At 38.6% G+C, this 27,563-nt stretch overlaps 1 protein-coding gene across 4 annotated transcripts in view; it reads left to right on the top strand.

The window, feature by feature from the left end:
- LOC123531301 (potassium voltage-gated channel subfamily H member 7-like) overlaps positions 1 to 27,563 on the top strand; it is a 463,598-nt gene that overhangs the window by 216,255 nt on the left and 219,780 nt on the right. For all 4 annotated transcript variants that reach the window (XR_008366046.1, XM_053517472.1, XM_045312132.2 and 1 more), the window contains exon 4: positions 26,995 to 27,348. Coding sequence is in view for 3 of the 4 variants with exons in the window: in XM_053517472.1 (XP_053373447.1) it covers positions 26,995 to 27,348 (354 nt within the window). In the remaining variant the exon portion in view is untranslated. The remainder of the gene's footprint in view (positions 1 to 26,994; positions 27,349 to 27,563) is intronic.

Here is a 27,563-nt window from a genome sequence, read left to right as displayed (position 1 = left end):
TAATAGAAAAACCTTGTGACCTCTCTAGAGGCCATATTTTTCATGGGATCTGTATGAAAGTTGGTTTGAATGTTCATCTTGATGATATCTAGGTCAAGTTCTAAACTGGGTCAACTGCGGTCTAAAACTAGGTCAGTAGGTCTAAAAATAGAAAAACCTTGTGACCTCTCTAGGCGCCGTACTTTTCAATGGATCTTCATGAAAATTGATCAGAATGTTCAGCTTGATGATATCTAGGTCAGGTTCAAAACTGGGTCACATGCTGTCAAAAACTAGGTCAGTAGATCAAATAATAGAAAAACCTTGTGACCTCTCTAGAGGCCATTTTTTTGATGGGATCTGTATGAAAGTTGGTTTGAATGTTCATCTTGATGATATCTAGGTCAAGTTCGAAACTGGGTCAACTGCAGTCAAAAACTAGGTCAGTAGGTCTAAAAATAGAAAAACCTTGTGACCTCTCTAGAGGCCATATTTTTCAATGAATCTTCATGAAAATTGGCCAGAATGTTCATCTTGATGATATCTAGGTCAAGTTCGAAACTGGGTCACCTGTAATCATAAACTAGGTCAGTAGGTCAAATAATAAAAAAACCTTGTGACCTCTCTAGAGGCCATATTTCTCATGGGATCTGTATGAAAGTTGGTCTTAGTATTCATCTTGATGATATCTAGGTCAAGTTCGAAACTGGGTCAACTGCGGTCAAAAACTAGGTCAGTAGGTCTAAAAATAGAAAAACCTTTTGACCACTTTAGAGGCCATATTTTTCAATGGATTCTCATGAAAATTTGTCTGAATGTTCACCTTGATGATATCTATATAAAATTTGAAACTGGGTCACGTGTGGTCAAAACTAGGTCAGTAGGTATAAAAATAGATAAACCTTGTGACCTCTCTAGAGGCCATACTCTTCATGAGATCTTCATGAAAATTGGTGAGAATGTTCACCTTGATAATATCTATGTCAAGTTCAAAACTGGGTCATGTGCCTTCAAAAACTAGGTCATTAGGTCAAATAAAAGGAAAACCTTTTGACCTCTCTAGAAGCCATATTTTTCAATGGATCTTCATGAAAATTGGGTCATGTGGAGAAGGTGAGCGATTCAGGACCATCATGGTCCTCTTGTTATAATTGACCGTAGGGGAAAAAACAAGACCACTTTCCTGTGGTACAACATAGATGTTACTTTCCAATTTTAGGTGTATTTTAAGGTATCTCTACCTGGTAAGGAGTTTTTTTGTGGACTTAGAACAACAAAAGACTTAAAATGATTACTAAACAACCACAAAATTAAAATTCTATTTGCAGATACAGCTGCTAGAGTAAAGAAATTTGCTGTGACGGGCGTATATTGTAACATTCTGGCACTCTTGTTCCCTGTTAGCTTTCCGTTCCTTCTTTTTACAGTAGCAGTATTTTAATTTAGCAGTAAACCACCTCACCACTGACTTGTTCTTTCTTCCACATCTTTAAAACCCCTGATGCGGACCACAACTAAACGGTTCTTCAAAGCTTTCCCCAAAATTAATACTTTCAGACACTAACTTGCCAGGAACTTTAGCCTACAATTATAATATGCCCGGCGGGGGGATTAGCCATGTCTAACATGGCTCTTGTTTTTTTTGTTTTTTTTTGAGGGGGCGGCACCCATATGGGCACCAAGACTGGACGGGCACCTGTGGTATTGATTGTACACTATACTGACTAAAGGTTAGGGTTAGGTTTAACATAGGTTTAATAGTGTTCATTCAATGCGTGCGTACACTCAATGCGGGAGTATTAATCCTGACCATTTTATACAATGTCATGTTTTACCTTACTGTCCTGTACCATTGGATACTTAAAATATTCTCAGAAGTTGTCCCCCTTTATAAAGGAATGCCATTTGTAAAGAAATAAAAGTAAAAAATTGTTCAAATCAATGTTTAAAACCTAGTTATGTGAAGTTAGCACTGGGACATTATTGCAATTGCATCAAAACATAGACATGTAACAGTTCTTTAAAAATGGTGAGTGTAGGCATTGAACAGTACCTTTCCAGAATTCAATAAATATGCGAGCAAATTGATCATGCTATTGTAGACTTATATATATGTTTTATATGCTGTAAAATTATCTTTTAAAACAACTCTTTTCTTTCTATGATTTGGTGATGTCCGAATTCTTTTTCCAAAACCTGTACCTAACTCTTAACAATATAAATCAACTAATTTACTAACACAAATGTTTTAAAAGGAAGATAATCACTAATGTTGCATATGTAATGAAATAATGGAAATCTAAATTGATAAGAAAGATTTACACAGTAAAGTTACTGTTATTAGCAGTGTATTTTTGTGAAACTGGAGAGTGAGCCGAGCTGAGGGCCCTTCCATTAGCAGAATGTTTATAATAACCTTCAGTAAACTACTTTTTATCATGCTAGTCTGATCATTGATTGCAGTTTCTATCTTTCCTGGCTATAACATAATTATGCCCCCCTTTGAAAAAGGAGGGGTATATTGTTTTGCAGATGTCGGTCGGTCGGTCTGTCAGTCGGTCGGTCGGTCGGAATGTAGACCTATCCGTTTCCGGATGATAACTCAAGAACGCTTGGGCCTAGGATCATGAAAGTTAATAGGGATGTTGGTCATCACCAGTAGATGACCCCTATTGATTTTGAGGTCTGTATGTCAAAGGTCAAGGTCACAGTGACCCTGAATAGTAAAACGGTTTCCGGATGATAACTCAAGAACACTTGGGCTTAGGATCATGAAAGTTGATAGGGAGGTTGGTCATGAGCAGCAGATGACCCCTATTGATTTTGAGGTCAATATGTTAAAGGTCAAGGTCACAGTGACCCTGAACAGTAAAACAGTTTCCGGATGATAACTCAAGAACGCTTAGGCCTAGGGTCACGAAAGTTGATAGGGAGGTTGGTCATGACTAGCAGGTGACCCCTATTGATTTTGAGGTCAGTATGTCAAAGGTCAAGGTCACAGTGACCAGGAACAGTAAAATGGTTTCCAGGCAATAACTCAAGAATGCTTGGGCCTAGTGTCAGGAAAATTGATAGTTAGGTTGGCCATGACAGCAGATGACCCCTATTGATTTTGAGGTCAGTATGTTAAAGGTCAAGGTCACAGTGACCCTGAACAGTAAAACAGTTTCCGGATGATAACTCAAGAACGCTTAGGCCTAGGATCACGAAAGTTGATAGGGAGGTTGGTCATGACCAGCAGGTGACCCCTATTGATTTTGAGGTCATTAGGTCAAAGGTCAAGGTCACATTGGCCAGGAACAGTTAAATGGTTTCTGATCTTCTTGTCCAAAACCATAGGGCCTAGGGCTTTGATATTTGGTATGTAGCAAAATCTAGTGGTCCTCTACCAAGATTGTTCAGATTATTTCCCTGGGGTCAAATATGGCCCCACCCCTAGGGTCACATGGTTTATATAGCCTTATATAGGAAAAAACTTTGAAAAACCTCTTGTCCAAAACCACAGGGCCTAGGGCTTTGATATTTTGTATATGACATCATCTAGTGATCCTCTACTAAGATTATTCAAATTATTCCCCAAGGGTCAAATATGGCTCCGCCCTGTGGGTCACATGGTTTACATATACTTATTTACAGTGTGCATATAATTTCTGTTCCTTGTGCAATTACTAAATGCATCAAGGGGGGCATTTCGTGTTCGACGAGCTCTTGTTCATATTTATAATGATACAATCATGTACTGTGGTAAATGTTAGTTTTAGGATTTCCTTGATATTGAAGACTTTTTAGCTCAACAGAGCTATTGTGACAGGTCTTTGTCCAGCATCCGTCGGCATCTGGCGTCAGTCGTGCATCAACATTTGCCTTGTGAACACTCTAGAGGCACATTTGTAACCCAATCTTTATGAAACTTGGTCAGAATGTTTGTCTTGATGATCCTTAGGTCAAGTTCAAAACTAGGTCATGTAAGGTCAAAAATTAGGGCAGTAGGCCAGATCAAAGGAAAAGCTTGTGAACACTCTAGAGGCCACAGTTGTGACCCAATATTTATGAAACTTGGTCAGAATGATTGTCTTGATGATTTCTAGGTCAGTTTTGAAACTGGGTAATGTGGGGTCAAAAACTAGGTCAGTAGGCCAGATCAAAGGAAAATCTTGTAAACACTCTAGATACCACAATTTAAGTTTGAAACTCATAAAACTTAATCAGAATGTTTATCTATAGGTCATGTTTGAATCTGGGTCATGTGGGTTCAGAAACTAGGTCAGTAGGCCAGATCAAAGGAAAAGCTTGTGAACACTCTAGAGACCACAGTTGTGACTCAATATTTATGAAATTTTGTCAGAATGATTGTCTCGACGATCTTTAGGTCAAGATCAAATCTGGGTCATGTGGGGTCAAAAAGTAGGTCAGTAGGCCAGATCAAAAGAAAAGCTTGTGAACACTCTAGAGGCCACAGTTGTGACCCAATATTTATGAAACTTGGTCACCTCTATGTCAGGTTTGAAACTAGGTCATGTAGGGTCAAAAACTAGGTCAGTAGGCCAGATTAAAGGAAAAGCTTATGAACACACTGGAGGCCACAATTTTGACTAAGTCTTTATGAAACTTGGTCAGAATGTTTGTCTTGGCGATCTCTGGGTCCAGTTTTAATCTGGGTCATTTGGGGTCAAAAACTAGGTCACATGGTCAAATCAAAGGAAAAGCTTGTGAACACACTATAGGCAACTGTTGTGACTCAATCTATATGAAACTTGGTCAGAATGTTTGTCTTGATGATCTTTAGGTTGAATTCGAAACTGCGTCATTTGGGGTCAAAAACTAGGTCAGTAGGCCAGATCAACTCTGGTGAGCGATATAGGGCCATCAAGGCCCTCTTGTTATTAATCACATGATATAATTTTGTACTTGGTCAAATTGTTAGTTTCTGTCTTTCCTTCATTTTTTTTGCATACAAAGTCATATATTCATCATGGGATTGTAGTCAAGTCAGTTTCTGTTGCACACTTTGTATACAGCATGATACATTGTCAGTGTCAGTTTCTTTTTCAATTTAATATTGCCCACTGTGTATACATCATGATACTAAGGTCAATGTCAGTATCTGTTTTCCCTTTGATATTGCCCACTTTGTTTTTATCATGATACAGTGGCATTACTGTGGCAATGTCATTTCTTGTTTTCCCTTTAGTATTCATTATGATACTGTAGTCAAAGTCAGTTTCTATTTCTTTTATTTTTGCCCAGGACCTATGGTTTTGGCATGGTTTTAAGATTAAAAGTACCTCAAATAAGTTTGAAATAACCTGATGTAGTTGAAAATCAGAGTAACACTTGATATCTATGGAAATGTTGAAACATCAGCATTAATAGAAATAGGGGCTATTTTCATGGTTGAAGTCAATACTGTTGATGTGATATCTCTTAAAATACTTACCTCTTGGTGTAATTAGAGAATAGAATTGGCTGTTAGAGACGTCATGGCAGATGATATATTGTTGCAAGGAATTTCCCCACTGATAGTTTTGCATGACTTGGACCTATACATCAAAGAAGGTACTGATTACCTGCCAAAAGCTTGCTTGCCATATATAGACTTTAATGAAGTTGTGCACATTCTTCCTGTGTGACTGCAGAACTCATTGGACATTAACTCTACTTAACCAGAGATAGACGAGGAAGGTCTGTTGTGACGAATTTTAGGGGAAACCTCATAAAATCTTTCAATATTTTTTGTATGAAGTGCACATAAATAGCACATAGGAGTGTTGTAGAGAGACTTCTCTGACAGTAGCCATTATATGACATTAATGCCTTGCCTACACAGCTTTAAAACCACTTCACAAAACTTCATTCTGCTTTTTATTTGTCCTATTTGGCCTTTATGAGAACAAATTTAAGACACATTTCTTTCTGTTTGATGAAGGAACTACTTTAAAATAAAAAGAATCATTCTGGTGTGTGTGATAAAGTTGGCACTAAATCACAGTTTTAAGCTCATCAAGGTGAGCTGTTAGTAATGGTGGATGATCTGACATCTGTAGTTATCTATTTGGTATAAACATCTCTGAAATTATTGGTCAGAATAACACGAACCTGTTTGGTTACTAAGCATCCTGGCGATGTCCTTTCACAAGTACTTGACCCCTTGAAGAGGCCACTTAAACTAAAAACAGAAAAATCCTTTAACCAACTTTTGCTCAAGAACAGTGTGGTTAATCTTCATCAAACTTGGTCTGTAGCATCATTATAACGCACTCTTTTTAATTCTGCTCAGATTGGGAACTCTTAGATTCTTTTCATCTACTTTGTCATCTTTCCTTACATCTTTTCATGAGAAAGTCTGTACTATGGACATCCTATTGAGATTTTGCCTTCAGGGTCTGCTCTAGAGTCCATGTAGTTACTGGTATATTTGGTACCACTTGGTTTGGATTAGGAATTAGATGTTTTTCTGTTCCAAGCAGCAAATAATCAAGTGCCTTACCTGCTGCATCAAGTAATGTCTCATTTGTTGACTAGCTCTGTAATGTAGGTATATTGGCACCTATCGTTTCATTTGTTTAACTGTTTCATTATTAGCTTGTTTGACCCTAAAGGTAGTCCAGTAAACTGGAGATTTGGGCGGTATTTAGAAAAGTGTAATCAAATCCAGATATAATATTTTTGGATAGATATCGAGAAGCTGTGTTCTGAAATTTTAACATTCAAGTAACGACATGATAGATATTATTGTAATAGAAATGATTCTAGAATTTAATTTTATAACACATACATATATCAGACTAATATATTCTACAATCCTGAGGCATGACCTGAAAGAAAAAATACGAAGTGACAGTCATTCATACTTTGGATATTGTAATAAGAATCTAGGTAATATATCAAAATTGAAACGTATTATTTTCAGTCAGAAAATGCATCAAAGGTGAGCTTTCGTGATCGCCCTGTGACAGTCTTCTGTCCGTCATCCGTCTGTCCGTCGTCGTCAACAATTTGACTGTTAACACTCTAGAGGTCACAATTTTGGCCCAATCTTAATGAACCTTGGTCAGAATGTTACTCTCAATAAAATCTTGGATGAATTTGATATTTGGTCATCTGGGGTCAAAAACTAGCTCACCAGGTCAAATCAAAGGAACAGCTTGTTAACACTCCAGAGGTCACAATTTTGGCCCAATCTTAATGAAACTTGGTCAGAATGTTACCCACAATTAAATCTTGGACGAGTTCGATATTGGGTCATATGGGTTCAAAAACTAGGTCACCAGGTCAGATCAAAGGAAAAGCTTGTTAACACTCTAGAGATCACAATTTTGGCCCAATCTTAATGAAACTTAGTCAGAATGTTACTCTCAATAAAATCTTGGATGAATTTGATATTGGGTCATCTGGGGTTTAAAACTAGGTCACCAGGTCAAACCAAAGAAAAAGCTTGTTAACACTCTAGAGGTCACAGTTTGGCCCAATCTTAATGAAACTTGATCAGAATGTTACCCTCAATAAAATCTTGGACAGTTTGATATTGGGTCATCGGGGGTTAAAAACTAGGTCACCAGGTCAAATCAAGGGAAAAGCTTGTTAACACTGTAAAGGCCACATTTATGGCAGTATCTTCATGAAACTTGGTCAGAATGGTAATCTTGATGATCTTTAGGTGCAGTTTGAATCTGGGTCATGTAGGGTCAAAAACTAGGTTACCAGGTCAAATCAAAGGAAAAGCTAGTTAACTCTCTAGAGGTCACATTTATGGCCGTATCTTAATGAAACTTGGTCAGAATGTTAATCTTGATGATCTCTAGGTCAAGTTCAGATCTGGGTCAGATGGGATCAAAAACTAGGTCACCAGGTCAAATCAAAGGAAAAGTTAGTTAGCACTTTAGAGGCCACATTTATGATTTTATTTTCATGGAAATTAGTCAGAGTGTTAATCTTGATGATCTTTAGGTCTAGTTCGAATCTGGATCATGTGGGGTCAAAAACTAGGTCACCGGGTCAAATCAAAGGAAAAATTAGTTAGCACTTTAGAGGCCACATTTATGACCATATCTTAATGAAACTTTGTCGGAATGTTAATCTTGGTGATCTTTAATTCAAGTTTAAATCTGGGTCAGATGGGGCCAAAACTAGGTCATCAGGTAAAATAAAAAAAAAGCTAGTTAACACTGTATAAGCCACATTTATGACCATATCTTGATGAAACTTGGTCAGAACGTTAATGTTGATGATCTTTAGGTCAAATTTATATCTGGGTCATGTGGGGTCAAAAACTAGGTCACAAGGTCAAATCAAAGGAAAAGCTTGTTAACACTCTAGAGGCCACATTTATGACTGTATCTTCATGAAACTTGGTCAGAATGTTAATCTTGATGATCTTTAGGTCAATAGGTCAGGTGAGCGATACAGGGCCTTCATGGCCCTCTTGTTTAGGTAAAGAATTTGATGCGCTTCTGTGCTTTATGGAATCGCCCTCACTTCTTGGAGGGAAAAATGGCTCAATAATATTGGTGACAAGAGTTCAGTCTATTTGAAGACGACAATAAATCTAATAAGGAGCATGAACATGCACAAACTCATAGTACCATGTTAATGCTCAAGTTTCCCTCTTTATAAAAAATATGCAACATAGCATGGTCTTCCTTTAGGAAATGTAGAAAATACCATGCTAAAGCATGGCACCCTACTACTGCTTAGTGGTCTTAAACAATGGTAGAACATATTTTGAGAAACCACATGCTATTCATCCCAAATGTTATTAAGCTGATTTGGTATGCCAGAAGAGAGATTTACTTTATCTCAGAAATCAAATATTGTGTATTGTAATGATAAAATTATACAAGTCAGTTGGGAATAGAAATCAGACAGCTAGGCAGCAGCCCAGGATTTTCCAAAACTGAGAAAGGGACATCATATGTCTATTAAACTGATGCAAGACTAACATATCCAACTTTCAGATATTCCAGTAATCAATATTATTGGTTTTCATGCACCGTTAGAAAAAATAGACGTATTATATAATGGAGGGTGCATCCACATATTAACCTCCACCCCAGTTCACTATTAGTTTCTTGTACCTTAGTATTCTAACACCAATGCTGCACCTCACCCCACTACTATGTTACACTTCTTTCTCCCATACAAACACTCAATAAACCCTCTCCTCGCCCCCACACACTACCACGTTACACCTCCCTCTCCCATACAAACACTCAATAAACCCTCTCCCCCCCACACACACACATACACAGTACCACGTTACACCTCCCTCTCCCATACAAACACTCAATAAACCCTCTCCCCCCGCCACCCCACTACCACGTTACACCTCCCTCTCCCATACAAACACTCAATAAACCCTCTCTCCCCCCCCCCCCCCACACACACTACCACGTTACACCTCCCTCTCCCATACAAACACCCAATAAACCCTCTCCCCCCCCACACACACTACCACGTTACACCTCCCTCTCCCATACAAACACCCAATAAACCCTTTCTCCCCCCCCCCCAAACACACACACTACCATGTTACACCTCCCTCTCCCATACAAACACTCAATAAACCCTCTCCCCCCAACCCCCACTACCACGTTACACCTCCCTCTCCCATACAAACACTTGATAAACCCTCTCTCCCCCCCCCCACACACTACCACATTACACCTCCCTTTCCCATACAAACACTGAATAAACCCTCTCCCCCTGCCACCCCAATACCACGCTACACCTCCCTCTCCCATACAAACACTCAATAAACCCTCTCCCCCTGCCACCCCACTACCATGTTACACCTCCCTCTCACATACAAACATACAAACACTCAATAAAACCTCTCCCCCCAACCTCACTACCACGTTACACCTCCCCCTCCCATACAAACACTCAATAAACCCTCTCCCCCCCACACACTACCACGTTACACCTCCCTCTCCCATACAAACACTCAATAAACCCTCTCCCCTCCCCCCTACACACTACCACGTTTCACCTCCCTCTCCCATACAAACACTCAATAAACCCTCTCCCTCACTACCATGTTACACCTCCCTCTCCCATACAAACACTCAATAAACCCTCTCTCCCCCCCCACACACTACCACATTACACCTCCCTTTCCCATACAAACACTCAATAAACCCTCTCCCCCTGCCACCCCACTACCACGTTACACCTCCCTCTCCCATACAAACACTCAATAAACCCCCTCTACCCCCCCCCCCTGCCCCCCCACTACCACGTTTCACCTCCCTCTCCCATACAAACACTCAATAAACCCTCTCCCCCCAACCCCACTACCACGTTACACCTCCCTCTCCCATACAAACACTTGATAAACCCTCTCTCCCCCCCCCCACACACTACCACATTACACCTCCCTTTCCCATACAAACACTGAATAAACCCTCTCCCCCTGCCACCCCAATACCACGTTACACCTCCCTCTCCCATACAAACACTGAATAAACCCTCTCCCCCTGCCACCCCACTACCACGTTACACCTCCCTCTCACATACAAACATACAAACACTCAATAAAACCTCTCCCCCCAACCTCACTACCACATTTCACCTCCCCCTCCCATACAAACACTCAATAAACCCTCTCCCCCCCTACACACACTACCACATTACACCTCCCTTTCCCATACAAACACTGAATAAACCCTCTCCCCCTGCCACCCCACTACCACGTTACACCTCCCTCTCACATACAAACACTCAATAAACCCTCTCCCCCCCACACACTACCACGTTACACCTCCCTCTCCCATACAAACACTCAATAAACCCTCTCTCCCCCCCCACACACTACCACATTACACCTCCCTTTCCCATACAAACACTGAATAAAACTCTCTCCCCCTGCCAAACCCCACTAACCACGTTACACCTCCCTCTACCCCATACAAACACTCAATAAACCCTCTCCCCCCCCCCCCACACACACTACCATGTTTCACCTCCCTCTCCCATACAAACACTCAATAAACCCCCTCTACCCCCCCCCCCTGCCCCCACACTACCACGTTTCACCTCCCTCTCCCATACAAACACTCAATAAACCCTCTCCCCCCAACCCCACTACCACGTTACACCTCCCTCTCCCATACAAACACTCGATAAACCCTCTCCCCCCCCCCCCCACACACTACCACATTACACCTCCCTTTCCCATACAAACACTGAATAAACCCTCTCCCCCTGCCACCCCAATACCACGTTACACCTCCCTCTCCCATACAAACACTCAATAAACCCTCTCCCCCTGCCACCCCACTACCACGTTACACCTCCCTCTCCCATACAAACACTCAATAAAACCTCTCCCCCCAACCCCACTACCACATTACACCTCCCTCTCACATACAAACATACAAACACTCAATAAAACCTCTCCCCCCAACCCCACTACCACGTTTCACCTCCCTTTCCCATGCAAACACTCAATAAAACCTCTCCCCCCAACCCCACTACCACGTTACACCTCCCTCTCCCATACAAACACTCAATAAACCCTCTCCCCCCCCCCCTGCCTCCCACACTACCACGTTTCACCTCCCTCTCCCATACAAACACTCAATAAACCCTCTCCCCCCAACCCCACTACCACGTTACACCTCCCTCTCCCATACAAACAACCCCACCTCCAAAAACAAATTTTACTTCCTTCTCCACTGATCTTGAACTTAAAGGTCCATTACTAAGGGAAAGTGAGTTGGCAATTTTTTTCATAGCCAGTGCATAGACTTCTGCAAGACACTAAATAATGAAGATTGGCAGGTCAAAATTTACAGAAGGTCTTTGGAACTCAAAGAAATGTATGTGTATTATGTTGAAATTTCAATGAATCGACAGAATGAACCCCCAGGTCTTTTTAACTTTCTTCATACTTCATAGAAAAATAATTGTACATATACTGCGATTTATTTCGAATTTTTACATACCAACTTTCATTTTCCAATAAAATGAAATAGTTTCTGTGCTTTTTAAAAGAAATTAAAATGTTCACTTTCCTTAGTATTGGACCTTTAAGGTTTATATTGCCCTGTTTTTGCAGAGTTCTTTATGAACTTATTACAGTTATTGTACAATGAACGAATAAATTTCCAAGTCTGCAGACCTAAGCTTTAGCATTAACATGGTACTATGAGTTTGTGCATGTTTATGCTCCTCTTTAAATTTATTGTCGTCTTCAAATAGATTGAACTCTTGTCAACCCCATGTGGTGAATAGTGACAAAAACTGAAAAAGTAATCCATCTTGCTTTGTTGATGTTCAAGCAAAAAATAACTTCTTATCACTGTAAAATAAAAAAATATTTTTGCTTTTTATACAACAGTAGATTGCAAATTACTATGATCATAAATAATCAAGATGAGAAAAAAACTAGAAGGGAATGCATGTTGAAATGACAGGTATTTTGTTTGATGTCTGCTTGAATTAAGAGAAAATAATCAGAAGCAGATTGTTGGTTACCTGACAGGTCTGCTGACAAGTAGTGTCAAAACAAATTAGATTTTTTTCTCAGTGTTTAAAGGGAGAGCATTAACATTGGTAGCAAGCTGTTAGATTGGATGGTTATGTAAAAATGGCTGTCTGTGCCGGAGATAATGCATGGAGGAGCACCTAGGTCACCACAGAAACATGGAAAGTCACCTGGAGGAGCGCCTGGCGTCACCACAAAAACATGGAAAGTCACCTGGAGGAGCACCTGGGTCACCACAGAAACATTGCAAGTCACCTGGAGGAGCACCTGGGTCACCACAGAAACATGGAAAGTCACCTGGAGGACCACCTGGGGTCACCACAGAAACATGGAAAGTCGCCTTGAGGAGCACCTGGGTCACCACAGAAACATTGAAAGTCGCCAGGAGGAGCACCTGGGATCACCACAGAAACATGGAAAGTCGCCTGGAGGAGCACCTGGGTCACCACAGAAACATGGAAAGTCGCCTGGAGGAGCACCTGGGGTCACCACAGAAACATGGAAAGTCCCCTGGAGGAGCACCTGGGGTCACCACAGATACCTGGAAAGTCGCCTGGTGGAGCACCTGGGGTCACCACAGAAACATGGAAAGTCGCCTGGAGGAGCACCTGGGGTCACCAAAGAAACATTGGAAGTCACCTGGAGGAGCACCTGGGCTCAGCACAGAAACATGGAAAGTCACCTGGAGGAGCACTTGGGGTCACAACAGAAACATGGAAAGTCACCTAGAGGAGCACCTGGGATCACTTGGGGTCACAACAGAAACATGGGAAGTCACCTAGAGGAGCGCCTGGGATCACCACAGAAACATGGACAGTCACATTGATGAGCACCTGGGGTCACTACAGAAACATGGAAAGTCACCTAGAGGAGCGTCTGGGATCACTTGGGATCACAACATAAACATGGAAAGTCACCTAGAGGAGCGCCTGGGATCACCACAGAAACATGGACAGTCACATGGAGGAGCACCTGGGGTCACTACAGAAACATGGAAAGTCACCTGGAGGAGCCTGGGGTCACCACAGAAACATTGCAAGTCACCTGGAGGAGTACCTGGGGTCAGCACAGAAACATGGAAAGTCTGCTGACAAATAGTGTCAAAACAAATCAGATTTTTTTCTGTGTTTAAATGGAGAGCATTAACATTGGTAGCAAGCTGTTAGATTGGATGGTTCTGTAAAAGTGGCTGTCTGTGCCATAGATAATTCATGGAGGAGCACCTAGGTCGCCACAGAAACATGGAAAGTCACCTGGAGGAGCACCTGGGTCACCACAGAAACATGGAAAGTCACCTGGAGGAGCCCCTGGGTCACCACAGGAACATGGAAAGTCCCCTGGAGAAGCATGTAGAGTCTTTTTCTCTACAGAAACAAGGAAAGTTGACTTATGAGCACTTGGGGTCACCACAGAAACATGGAAACTCGCCTGGAGGAGCACTTTGGGTCACCACAGAAACATGGAAAGTCACCTGGAGGAGCCCCTGGGTCACCACAGAAACATGGAAAGTCACCTGGAGAAGCACGTAGAGTCTTTTTCTCTACAGAAACAAGGAAAGTTGACTTATGACCTATAATTGTGTTGGTGCATGTGAAACCCAACAACAAATAAACAACACAAAATAACAAATGCTCCACTGCAGAAGATTGTCAAATGATACATTAAAAAATTGAAAATGTTACATTTAATATTAGCAAGGGCTATTCATTGAAAAGGTTGAGCACTCTTGGTGTAATTAAAGAACAGAATTAGCTTTTTGCAGACATCCTGCCATATGATATATTGTTTCAGATATTTTTTGTACAGTTAGGTTTGCATGTTGCGGACTTATACATCAAAGGATGTACTGATTACCTGTCATCTAGCAACACTTGCTATATATACTTGGCTTTAATGGAGATGTACATATTCTGACGATTGCGTCTGCATTTACTTCTCTCCAGAGAGGTATGACAGGAGGGTCTGTTGTGAAGAATCATGGTGGAAAGGTCATAAAGACTTACCACATTGTATGTAATAAATGCAGAGAAAAGATATTGGAGTGTTTGATGGATGTCTGTTTTACTGACAGTGACCATTATATGGCATTATTATCCAGCCTACACAGTTTCTGTAGCACTTTTATGTACAGGCAATGTTACAGAAGGTGGAAATTGTGCAGCCGGTTTGGATACAAGTCTTTTTAGCTCACCTGTCATGTAGTGACAAGGTGAGCTTTTGTGATTGCCCTTCGTCTGTCGTCCGGCCACAATATCTTGTAAACATGATAGAGACCACATTTTGCAATTGATTTAATCAAACTTGCACACAACTTGTATTGCCATAATATCTGGGTTCTTTTCAAAAACTGGTCAGATCCCATCATGGGTTCCAGAGTTATGGCCCCTTATAGGGCCAAAATTTGCTATTTTGGTTTGTTAACACGATAGAGACCACATTTTGCAATCGATTTTGATCAGACTTGCACACAACTTGTATTGGCATAATACCTGTCTTCCTTTCGAAAACTGGCCAGATCCCATCATTGGTTCCAGAGTTATGGCCCCTTAAAGGGTCAAGATTTGCAATTTTGGTTTTTGCAGCCATATAGAGACTTAATTTATGGTTTGACTTGATACAAACTTGTTAGATATCTTTAAGAACAATAAATCTTGGATTCCATGATGAACCTGTCAGATCCAGTCATAGGTTTCGGAGTTATGGCCCCTAATTGACCACTAAAAGAGCCAAAATTTAATTTTTACCTTGTGAACACAGTAGAAGTGACATTTAACATTTGATTTTAACCACACTTATACACAACTTAAATCACAATAAGATCTCAGTTCCCTTCAAAAACCTGCTAGATTCCATCATGTGTTCTAGAGTTACTGCCCCTGAAAGGGGCAAAATTTTCTGTTTGGCCCTTTCAGCCATATAGAGGTTTCATTTATGCTTCAGTTTGATACAGACTTGCACAGGATCTTGCTGATCTCTAGGCCAGATTCCAAACTGGGTCATTTGAGGTCAAAAACTAGGTCACCAGGTCAGATCAAAGGAAAAGCTTGTTGACACCTTAGAGGCCACATTTATGACCTTATCTTCATGAAACTTAGTCAGAATGTTTATCTTGATGATTCCTATGCCAAGTTCAAAACTGGGTCATAATGGGGGTCAAAAACTAGGTCACCAGATGAAATCAAAGAAGAACCTTGTGAACACTCTAGAGGTCACATTTGAAGTCCGTTTGTCATAAAACTTGGTCATAATGTTTGCCTTGAAATTGTAAAAATGTTTGTGTTGATGATATCTCGGCCAAGATGCAAACTAGGTCATCTGGGGTCAAAAACTATGTCACTCTCTCAAATCAAAGAAAAACCTTGTGAACACACTAGAGGTCATATTTTAAGTCTAATTGTTATAAAAACATGTCATAATGTTTCCATTTATACTTTCTTGGTCGAGATCAAAACCGGGTCATCTATGGTCAAAAACTAGGTCGCCAAATCAAAGAAAAACCTTGTGTACACTATAGAAGCCACATTTTAAGTCTAATTATCATGAGAACTTGTTAGAACGTTTGTCTTGATGATATCTCAGTCAGTTTTGAAAATGGGTTTTCTGGGGTCAAAAACTAGGTCATTCGGACAAATCAAATTAAAACCTTGTGAATACTCTAGAGGCCAGATTGTAAGTTCAGTCGTCATGAAACTTGGTCATACTGTTTGCCTTGATGAATTCTTGGTCTGGTTTGAAACTCAGGGTTGTTACTCTCCACTTTATCTAGAAAGCAGTTATTAACATTTTTATGTATAGTTATGTTTGTTGACCATGGTTCTTAGGTGAGCAATATAGGGCCACATTGGCCCTCTTGTTTTTTGTTTGGTTTTAAGTCACACTGTGACAATTCAGTTAAAAAAATCTATATGAAGATCCTTTGGAAGTATAGAATGCAACCAAGCAAGATAATAGCAGACTGGGTTTGATTGAGTCTGTTCATGAAAGGTGTGCAACACCTCTCATGCCCCCTAGCACCAGCTTAAACAAAACTCTGTTACAGTGATATTGAAAAGACTCCATGATCCCAAAGAACCAGAAAATATAAAACACTGAATAAAAGTATGGGGAGACTTTTTACAGTCTCAAAATGGCACTTAAAGATTGCTGTTGTGATAGTTATAATTATGAAGATCCTTTGGAAGCATAGAATGCAACCAAGCAAAGTAATAGCAGACTCGGTTTGATTAAAGGTAAGGGAATGTGCAACTAGTCTTATAGAGACATAAAATTATCTTAAGACTTATAATATAATAGTTTCTTGCATACCAGACGGTATTTTTACCAGTGCTGGAAAAATCCATCTTACACTCAGGGTGTAAGATGACTCATGCTGCAAATGACATATTACGAACTACATATATATATATTATGTAGAAAATTTATGTTGTATTTTATATTTTATTTCATAAAACAAAATAAAAATCCAATACCTTGACAGTTCCTCTTTGGTCCTGATAGTATATTTATGTCTCCCCCAGGAGACATATTGTTTTTGCCCTGTCCGTCCGTTCGTCCGTCTGTACGTCACACTTCATTTCCGAGCAATAACTGGAGAACCATTTGACCTAGAACCTTCAAACTTCATAGGGTTGTAGGGCTGCTGGAGTAGACGACCCCTATTGTTTTTGGGGTCACTCCGTCAAAGGTCAAGGTCACAGGAGCCTGAACATTGAAAACCATTTCCGATCAATAACTAGAGAACCACTTGACCCAGAATGTTGAAACTTCATAGAATGATTGATCATGAAGAGTAGATGACCCCTATTGATTTTGGGGTCACTCAGTCAAAGGTCAAGGTCACAGGGGCCTGAACATTGAAAACCATTTCCGATCAATAACTAGAGAACCACTTGACCCAGAATGTTGAAACTTCATAGGATGATTGGTCATGAAGAGTAGATGACCCCTATTGATTTTGGGGTCACTCCGTCAAAGGTCAAGGTCACAGGGGCCTGAACATTGAAAACCATTTCCGGTCAGTAACTTGAGAACCACTTGACTCAGAATGTTGAAACTTCATAGAATGATTGGTCATGCAGAGTAGATGACCCCTAACGATTTTGGGTTTACTCTGTGAAAGGTCAAGGTCACAGGGGCCCGAACATGGAAAACCATTTCCGGTCAGTAACTTGAGAACCACTTGACCCAGAATGATGAAACTTCATAGGATGATTGGTCATGCAGGGTAGATGACCCCTAACTATTTTAGGGTCGCTCTGTTAAAGGTCAAGGCCACAGGGGCCTGAACATGGAAAACCATTTCCAATCAATAACTTGAGAACCTCTCGATCCAGAATGTTGAAACTTCATAGGATGATTGTTCATGCAGAGTAAATGACCCCTATTGTTTTTGGGGTCACTCCGTTAAAGGTCAAGGTCACAGGGGCCTGAACATTGATAACCAGTTCCGATGAATAACTTGAGAACCACTTGACCCAGAATGTTGAAACTTCATAGGATGATTGAACATGCAGAGTAGATGACCCCTATTGATTTTGGGGTCAGTCTATTAAAGGTCAAGGTCACAGTGGCCTGTTCATGTAAAATTGTTTTTTGGAAATAACTTGAGAAGCACTTGACCTACAATGTTGAAACTTAATAGGATGATTGGACATGCAGAGTAGATGACCCCTATATATTTTGAGGTCACTTGATCAAAGGTCAAGGTCACAGGAGCCTGAACAGTGACTTGAGAACCACTAGGCCAAGAGTGTTGAAATTTAGCAGGATGACTGGACATGCCAAGTAGATGATCCTTATTGCAGCCAACCATCAGTGTCTCTTTGACTTTCACTCCTGACCCCTATTGACTTCTCGCCTATAGGACTTTGCATTGGGGGAGACATGCGCTTTTTTACAAAAGCATTTTCTAGTTCTTGATTAAAAAAATGTTATTTTATAAAAAAAAAACATCATAACATTACGCTGCAAATTATAAAACAAAACCTGAACTAAGCTTTGTCATTTGTCTTTGAAACATCATGAAGTCTTTCCTGTTTACGGATGTTGGTTTCCCGTGCTTTGTAAAAATATGCTACTATAAGAAATAGTTCTGAAAAGAAAGTCATACGATTGATTTTATTTTTACAATAATTTCTTGAATATGGTATGCAGGAAAAAGATTCTCAGGGAAACTGTCTACACAGTAACTCAGCTGAGCCTCGTTACCGCCTAAACAGTTACACTCGAGCCAGATATTCCCATCTGTACCTGCAACCAGTGAAAGAATCTTATACTCTCTCAAGGCATAGTTGCAGGCTAATTACATGAGTGCCTATAAATAGTAACAATTTTATGCTTGAAATTCTTATCATATTATCACATTATCACAATTGGCCTCAGGGCCATTTTAGATAATAGCTCTGATATTAGTGTCAGGAAAAGAAATGACATCATGACGTTTCATAGAGACAAAACAGCTTATATGCTGCTTTCTCCTTGATTGGAGCCTCTTAAATCTTTTAGGGGTGGGCATATTTTTTTAAACCTGTTCAATTAAATAATTTTTGTTTGTTGTTACAAAAATATTTGCAGTTAACAATGGACATTAAGAATTACAATGTTATCATCTTTTATGTGTATTTTTTTTGCATGAGACTGAAGGAGGTCAAACTCCACATCAGTTTAAAACTTTCTCAACGATTCGAGCCTTTTGGTTGGTAGGTCAATAAGTGTTAATGTTTGCACAGTCTATTTCCATAAAGCAAATTTCTATCAAGATTGACTTCTTATTCACTTGTTACAACAGTCGAAATACGCTCAGGATGCATTTAATTTTGGCTGACAATATTACCCACTGTGTAATTTCCTTTTGAAATATGCAATTTTTGATGCAAAATACTAAAACAAGTATTTACTCAAATTTTCAGTGGTTTCATGACTAATATTTTCCAAGGCATTTTAAAATGTAAATGACAAAAGTTTCTGATGGCAGAACATGCTACATGAGCATGAATTTTACTAAAACACAAGGGCTGGAATCGATGAGAAAGCTCGAATCAACGAGAAACAGGCATATACATCTGTACCTTTGTTGAAGTGTATTTTGGAAAGAACTTTATCATTAATATTCTTTTGCATGCAGATGTAGTTCCATACTAGGAAAAAATATAAAATTAATGATATTTTCACTGCTTCTAAACTTCTGCTTCTAATATATATTTCAGTCTTTTTACTGAAAAGCATAAAATAAAATGTGATAGTTCTTACATTCATATCATTCCTTTATAGGAAAGTACATTTATTATATCTATACATATATGCTAAAATAATTTTGTCTCAGTTGAGCATAAGAAAATCAATTTTTCAAAATTACTCCACGGAGAAAAAAACTCTTATGTATGAAAATACGTGTAAACTCACTGCCAAATCTGTAATATAAAATAATCTTAGTACATGACCAAAATCGGGTTAACTACTATTAAGCAAAAAAAGCCTGCAGTGCTACCTTACATGTAGAATTGTTTTTGGCCTCACCAAACAATTTAAGTATGGGCATTTATGTGAATTATTTGTGACTTTTTCTCTTGAAACTGTTGCCAAGGTCTGTGATGTCAGTGATTGTTCCCGCTGCAGGGGTATTAACCACTTACACTTGTTATTTTTTGTTTCTGCATCCATGCAAAATTGAGTTTTTCCATTTTATTCCAAGTATTTGTTTTACATTTTGAGTGTCATTTGTCATTGTAATTTTAGCTGTGAAAGAAGAGACGCTTTGTTGCATAGGCATCACAAAAGTTCTCCATGGAAGCTGTTTTTTCAAAAACTACCAGTCTAAATGCTTTCACAAACTTCACACATGTTTTTTGCATCATTTGATGACCTCAAAGGACAAGTTACATAAGTATAGCTTTATTTTATCAGAGTTTTTCCCCTTTTTAGCTCAAGTTGTTTCATAGTCAACCAGTTTTAAATTTTCATCTTTTTTATCTCTGCTGAATTAAAGGTTTTAGGGTGAGTTTTTGGTATTGATAGATGGTCTCGTATCGATGGATGGTCTTGTACCCAATTTGTTCACAATTTATTTATTTAAACATTTTCTTGTCTGAAACTAAGGGTCAGAATTACTTGGTACTAATCCCCAACGATAACGTGATTACCGAGCAGACCAAAGGACGCGTCCCATTTCATGATAATAGATAAAATAACAATTCATATTGCTAATGTGCAATACTTTACAAGTAAATGTCAGTATTTGTCTCATTTTAACTGTCCAATAAATAGGGGTGACTGTTGCAATACTATTGATATTGCTAAAAAACTATTGCGATACTATTCTATTGCAGGTTACTATTGCGATACTATTGCAATAGTTATCGGCCACCATGTTTTATACAGTAAAACTACCAACTGGCATTATTACACAGTGTAAGACATGGCACTGTTTATAATTGCTGTTAATACAGATTGAGGTGTTTGTATAACTGAAATGGACAGAAATAACATTAAATATTTTTAACATTTTTTCTATTTCTTGCCTTCCTTGGCTTTGAAACAATAAGTAGAACAATAAACCTATGCAAGGTATACTCAAACGAATCGGCCATTTTGTTGCGAATGTCAACAAGTTTAATAACCCAAAGCATCGAAAAAGACGAAAATTGACCGATCGGACTAAGGTGTACCAGCACTAAATGAAGGGCTTTGCCGAACAGTCTGCTATATCATACAAGTAGCCTACTTTCTCCATGTCCATAGTACTTTTTCTCATTTAAGATTAACAGGTTATTTAAATATATTTAATCAAAATTTCTAAGAAACTAAATTTATTAATTATCTCCCAGACTTCTCAGTCCTTTATGGTAGTTTAATTCCGTGAGGTTAATTATTGTAATGGAGACGTAAACATTTTCCAAGGCGCAAATGAAAGCTGGCTCTGTTTCTTGGTTTATAAATTATTAATTATTTCTGTATGTACTAAAAATTCAAAACTATTGATTGTTGAAGGAACTATCGGCGATTGTTATTGGATCAAGACTTTTCTATCGATGCATACTATCGGGACACTCAGTATCGCAGTGCATCGCTATTTCGATGTATGGTTACACTCCTACCAATAAATATATTGAAAAATAGCGCAGTCAGGCAGAATGCAGATACCTAAAGCAAATCATCAGACCGTTTTGTATGAGTTCGAATCCCCATGACAATTTTCCTTTTGAATATTTTTTCTTCAGTTCTGTTCCCGTATTCTTTGTTTCTTTCTTTGATGGTTTGTATTTGCATATATGTCTTTAGATAACATATGTTCATTTATATGTTTAGTACAGGCATTTAACTAATATCACATAAATTTTCTCATCTGCCATATTGGCCTCTGGTATTTCTCTGTCGTTATGTTATAGTGAAAATGAAGAAATCAGTTTTTTATGCAAAAAGAAAAAGAAAATTGTCATCGTTGAGTTTCAAACCCACACGGCAGAAGATCTGGTGAACGAAAGTAACAAGTATTTACATTTTGACCAGTAACAAAAATGTTAAATTCCCTATGCTTCATTTCAATCTATTTATAGTTATGTTTGTAAACATCATGTTATCATTGGGGCAATAGTACGTATTAATGGATCGCGATAATTTTATTTTAACAGTACTTGGTAAAATCCAAAAAACAGGTAAAGCAGATGTATTATCCGTTAATTGGTGTTAATTTTTATATTGTAGTATCTTAAACTCTAAATACGGTGCGTTATTCCATAAAAGATTCCTAGTCTAGCGGATACAGTCTCGGACATCTATTCTTTTTATGTTTGTATGGTGTAGGTTCGAGCCCTTCTTTTTTAAACGATTTTTACTTATTCTATTTTTTATTCAGGTCTTTTTTATATCGTGTTTTGTATTTATTTTATTTATTAGCCCACCATCATCAGATGGTGGGCTATTAAAATCACTCTGCGTCCGTGGTCCGTCCGTCCGTCCGTCCGTTAACAATTTCTCGTTATCGCATCTCCTCAGAAACTAATGGGGGGATTTTGACCAAACTTTGTCAGAATGATGTTTTGGTACCCTAGTTGTGTCCCCCTGAAAATCAGACTGGTTCAACAATTTATGAGTGAGTTATGGCCCTTTGTTTATTTCTATATTTTACATAGATTTATATAGGGAAAAACTTTGAAAACCTTCTTATCCAAAACCACAGAGCCTAGGGCTTTGATATTTGGTTTGAAGCATCATCTAGTGGTCCTCTACCAAGATGATTCAAATTATTTCTCTGGGGTCAAATATGGCCCCGCCCTGGGGGTCACATAGTTTATAATGACTTATATAGGGAAAAACTTTGAATAACCCCTTGTCCAAAACCACTGGGCCTAGGGCTTTGATATTTTGTATCTGACATCATCTAGTGGTCTTCAACTAAGATTGTTCATATTTTACTCCTAGGGTCAAATATGGCCCCGCCCTGGGGGTCATATGGTTTACATAGACTTATATAAGGAAAAACTTTGAAAATCTTCTTGTCCAAACCAAAAAGCCTAAGGCTTTGATACTTGTAATGTAGCATCATCTAGTGGTTCTCTACCAAGTTTGTTCAAATTATCGCCCTAGGGTCAAAAATGGCCCCGCCCCGGGGGTCACATGGTTCATAAAGACTTATATAGGGAAAAGCTTTTAAAATGTTCTTGTCAATAACTACAACATTCAAATTTGGACCACATGTATATTTTTGAGTGGCAAGATGAACCTTGACATGAGTTGACCTTGATTTTGACCTAGTGACCTACTTTCACATTTCTGTAGCTACAGCCTTCAAATTTGGACCACATGTATATTTTTGAGTGGCAAGATGAACCTTGACATGAGTTGACCTTGATTTTGACCTAGTGACCTACTTTCACATTTCTGTAGCTACAGCCTTCAAATTTGGACCACATGCATAGTTTTGTGCACTGGAAAAAACTTTGACCTTGATTTTGACCTAGTGACCTACTTTCACATTTTTGAAGGTACAGGCATCAAATTTGGACCATATGCATAGTACCGTGTTTCAAAGTGAAATTTGACATTGATTTTGACCTAGTGACCTACTTTCACATTTCTCAAGCTACAGCCTTCAAATTTGGACCACATGCATAGTTTTGTGTACCGAAAAAAACTTTGACCTTCACATTGACCTAGTGACCTACTTTCACATTTTTAAGGTACAGGCTTCAAATTTGGACCACATGCATAGTTTTGTATTCCGAAATAGAATTTGACCATGATTTTGACCTAGTGACCTACTTTTACATTTCTCAAGCTACAGCCTTCAAATTTGGACCACTTGCATAGTTTTTTGTACCAAAATGAACTTTGACCTTTACAGTGACCTAGTGACCTACTTTCACATATTTAAGGTACAGGCTTCAAATTTGGACGGCATGCATAGTTTTGTATTCCGAAATAGAATTTGACCTTGATTTTGACCTAGTGACCTACTTTTACATTTTGCAAGCTACAGCCTTCGAATTTGGACCACTTGCATAGTTTTGTGTACCAAAATGAACTTTGACCTTAAGATTGACCTAGTGACCTACTTTCACATTTCTGTAGCTACAGGCTTCAAATTTAGACCACATGCATAGGATTGTGTACCGAAACAAACTTTGACCTTGACATTGACCGGGTGACCTACTTTCACATTTCTCAAGCTACAGCTTTCGACTTTGGACCACATGCACAGTGTTGTGTACGGAAATGAAATTTGACCTGGAGGTAGTCAGTAAGTCTTAAAATTTGGAACACTCAAAATGGCACATTGGTGGGCGCTAAGATCACTCTGTGATCTCTTGTTTATTTTTTTTTTATTAATTGTTTATCTAATTTATTTTTCATGTCAATGTCTATTCTAATACGAGATCCTCTGAAAAATGACAATAATAATCAGTATATGTGCGCGAGAAAATCGTGATACAAATAGTTTTACCTGTATTCCTTCTATAGGTAAAAACTTGCTGGAAAAAATAGAAAAAATAGTTGCTCGTCCTGTATTCGAACCAGCATCGTAAGCTTACAAATCTTACGTGATAACCACTAGACCACGCTGCAACTTACATCGGTTTCGCGATATAAGATATTTGTCATGTAATATATTCACCTGATTCCCTATTTCATTGTTATTGGTTAATCGGGTATTAGTAAATAAAGGCCACAGTTATCGCGTTTTGTTAATAGCATCATGGCAAGGTGTTCAAATGGTTCTGCATGACGAATTTCAGGGGGTACCAGAGCTAAAAATAGAAAAAAACCTTTAAACAACTTAAACATTTACACGGGATACATAATAGGACTGCTGCTGTCTATACATCCGTATGTCCTGAAATTTTGTTTGTCCGACCCCTTCTACACTGTTAGCTTGATTTGCTTCCGTCTTTCACAGATGAACAAGCTTGATGTGCAGATGACCATTAAGGGAGCAACTTTTCTTATGACTATTTGTACTGCAGTTATGGCCCTTAGATAGTTTTGCTATATGGAATATAGAGAAAAATCTTGTGTGAAAAAACTCCTCAAACACTATTGAAAGGATTTGCTTCAAGTTTTTACACATTAAGAAGCTTGATGAGCAGATGATCATAATGGAGGGAACTTTTACTGTAACTATTTTTACCGCAGTTATGGCCCTTTGAAAGTTTTGCTATATAGAATATAAAGAAAAATCTTGTGTGTCCAACTCCTCAACAATTATTGAAAAGGATATGAAAGTTTACAGATGAAGGACCTTGATGGGAAGATGACCATAATTAATGGACTTTTTTCTATGGCTATTTTTTCTACAATTATGGTTCTTTCTTAATGTCACAAAATAGGCCATAGTAAAGAAATTTGTTATGTTCAACTCCTCAAACCTTTTGAAGTTGCTCAGGTGCACAAACTTATCTGAATATAATTTCTTCAAACTTAGTTGAACATCAGTGTGAAGATGGTCTGTGCTAAAAACTTGGCTATTTAGAGGATGGCACAGTATACGGGGATATCCATGAGCTAAAAATTGAAGAAAAAAAACCTTGAACAACTTTTTCTCATGAATTAATAGAAGGATCATCACTAAATTTGCAGTCTGTTACCTTCTAGTAAGGTCCTCCTTGAGTTTGTTCAGTTGGTTCTGAATTTAAGTGCCATGAAGGCTAAAAGTAGAAAAAGCTATAAATGGCTTCTCATAAACAATGTGACAAATTACCACCAAATTTGGTCTGTACATCCTTTTAAGGTCCTCTCTCAAATTTGCGCAAGTGGTTCTGCTAAATGACCCCCTGTTAGGAGATGCCAGAGCTAAAAATAGAAAACCTTATTTGACTTCTTCTCATAACCAATACTGAATTTGATCTTAAACATCTTTGTATGGTCTCCTCTCAGATTGGTTCAAATTGTTCCATTTAGCCCCTTTTAGATGCGCAGAGTTAGAAATAGAAAAAGCTATAAATGACTTGTTCTCATGAACTGCTAGAGTGATCATTACAAAACGTGGCTTGTAGCATTTTTATATGATCTTCTGGCAAGTTTCTTCAAATGGTTCTGCATGGCCGCCTTTAGGGGTTTCCTCATCTAAAAATAGTAAACTTCTAAATGATATCTTCTCATGAACCACTTGATGGATCTTCACCAATTTTGATCTTTCACATCCTTTAAGGTCCTCTTTCAGATGTATACAAGTGCTTCTGTTGAGTCATTTTTGGGGAGCTGCAAAGTTTACTAGAAAAAAACAACATTTAATGAACTGCTTTAAAATGGATGTTGATCAAACTTGGTCAGATATAGGCAGTTATTTAATGTGATTTTTATTCAGATACAATGATCTTCTGAAAAATAGATGCTAAATAAGTCATAGATTTAGACTTTGTAATGCCTTCCCTTTAAATTTATTGTATATAACTTTAAAAAGATCTTTGAATATTTGATAAGAATGATACTTGCTGACAGTGTAAGTATGAAACTGATGAACAAAACTAGGGAAAATATTTGTTTGTCACAGATTAGACAAAAGCTTATATTTATAATATTAAGATTATTCACAGTCTACCAGTATAATGTAATACCTCTAAAGCAAATCATGTACCAGTAGGCGTGACTTAAATATAATGCATGCATGCCACTGACCAGAGTTAGAGTTCTGTAATAGTCGTGAATAGCAGTATAGATCAATATAAACCAACTATTATGTCTTCATACCTAACACCCCATACATTACAATAGACTTTCAGCTAAAACCATAGGATATACCAGCAGTCTTCAAAAGTTGATATTTATCCTCAAAATGCACACTTTACCTGATTCTGCCTGCAAGTAAAAATAAATTTGGATGCCTAGCTTCTTTTAAGGTTACTTGTCTTGTCCAACTGACGGTTAAATAGTTTGTTACATCACTTCCTAAGAAAATGTCTGACAAGGACATGGGTTTCTTTATATAGCTTTTAATTGGTGGGTACTCTCACCTACCCAAAAGGCAAGTTACCTGTGAAAGTGAATTTTGCAGATTTTTTCTTTCAGAAGGACTGATAGAATATTTTCTCTTTCAGATCGTCACAGAAGTTTCAAGCTCAAGTTGCCATCACTACGTAAAGAACTGAAGTTTAAAACTAAAGGTGTTGACACATCACCTGACCCAGAGAATCCACCTATTCCCGAGGAAGCAGTTCCGCTCAATCAGATTGGTGGCTCTAATGACACTATTCCACAGTCTAACTCTATTCATGCATCAACCAATATGGTTGTGGATCAGGTTACTCCTGTTGATCAGTCAGAAGTTACTCTTCAGAATGAAAACAGTTTACTTGCTCCTAATGTGCCGTCAGGGTTACGTAGGGCATCGTCATTGGAAGGATTTGATATGCCAAAAACACAAGATAGATATGATAAACTGGGAGAATCAGGTCAGTATCTTGTAGGAACAAACTTTTGTAAGTTGTTGTACTGATGTTAGACAGACAGAGACCTATTAAAGAGGTGGCAACTTGATACTTGTATCTACACACATGCTGTTGAAAATCCTCGCACATCGCGTTTGCCAAACATTTTCAGATGACTTATTAGAAAAGAATAGAGTTCTTCAGACATGTACATACAAGTAGAAACTGCGACCCCAAGT

Source organism: Mercenaria mercenaria, chromosome 11, assembly GCF_021730395.1.
Source record: "Mercenaria mercenaria strain notata chromosome 11, MADL_Memer_1, whole genome shotgun sequence".
NCBI classification, from domain to species: Eukaryota; Metazoa; Mollusca; class Bivalvia; order Venerida; family Veneridae; genus Mercenaria; species Mercenaria mercenaria.
Note: the sequence above shows the minus strand (reverse complement) of the source record. Positions and strands in the feature narration are given on the sequence as shown.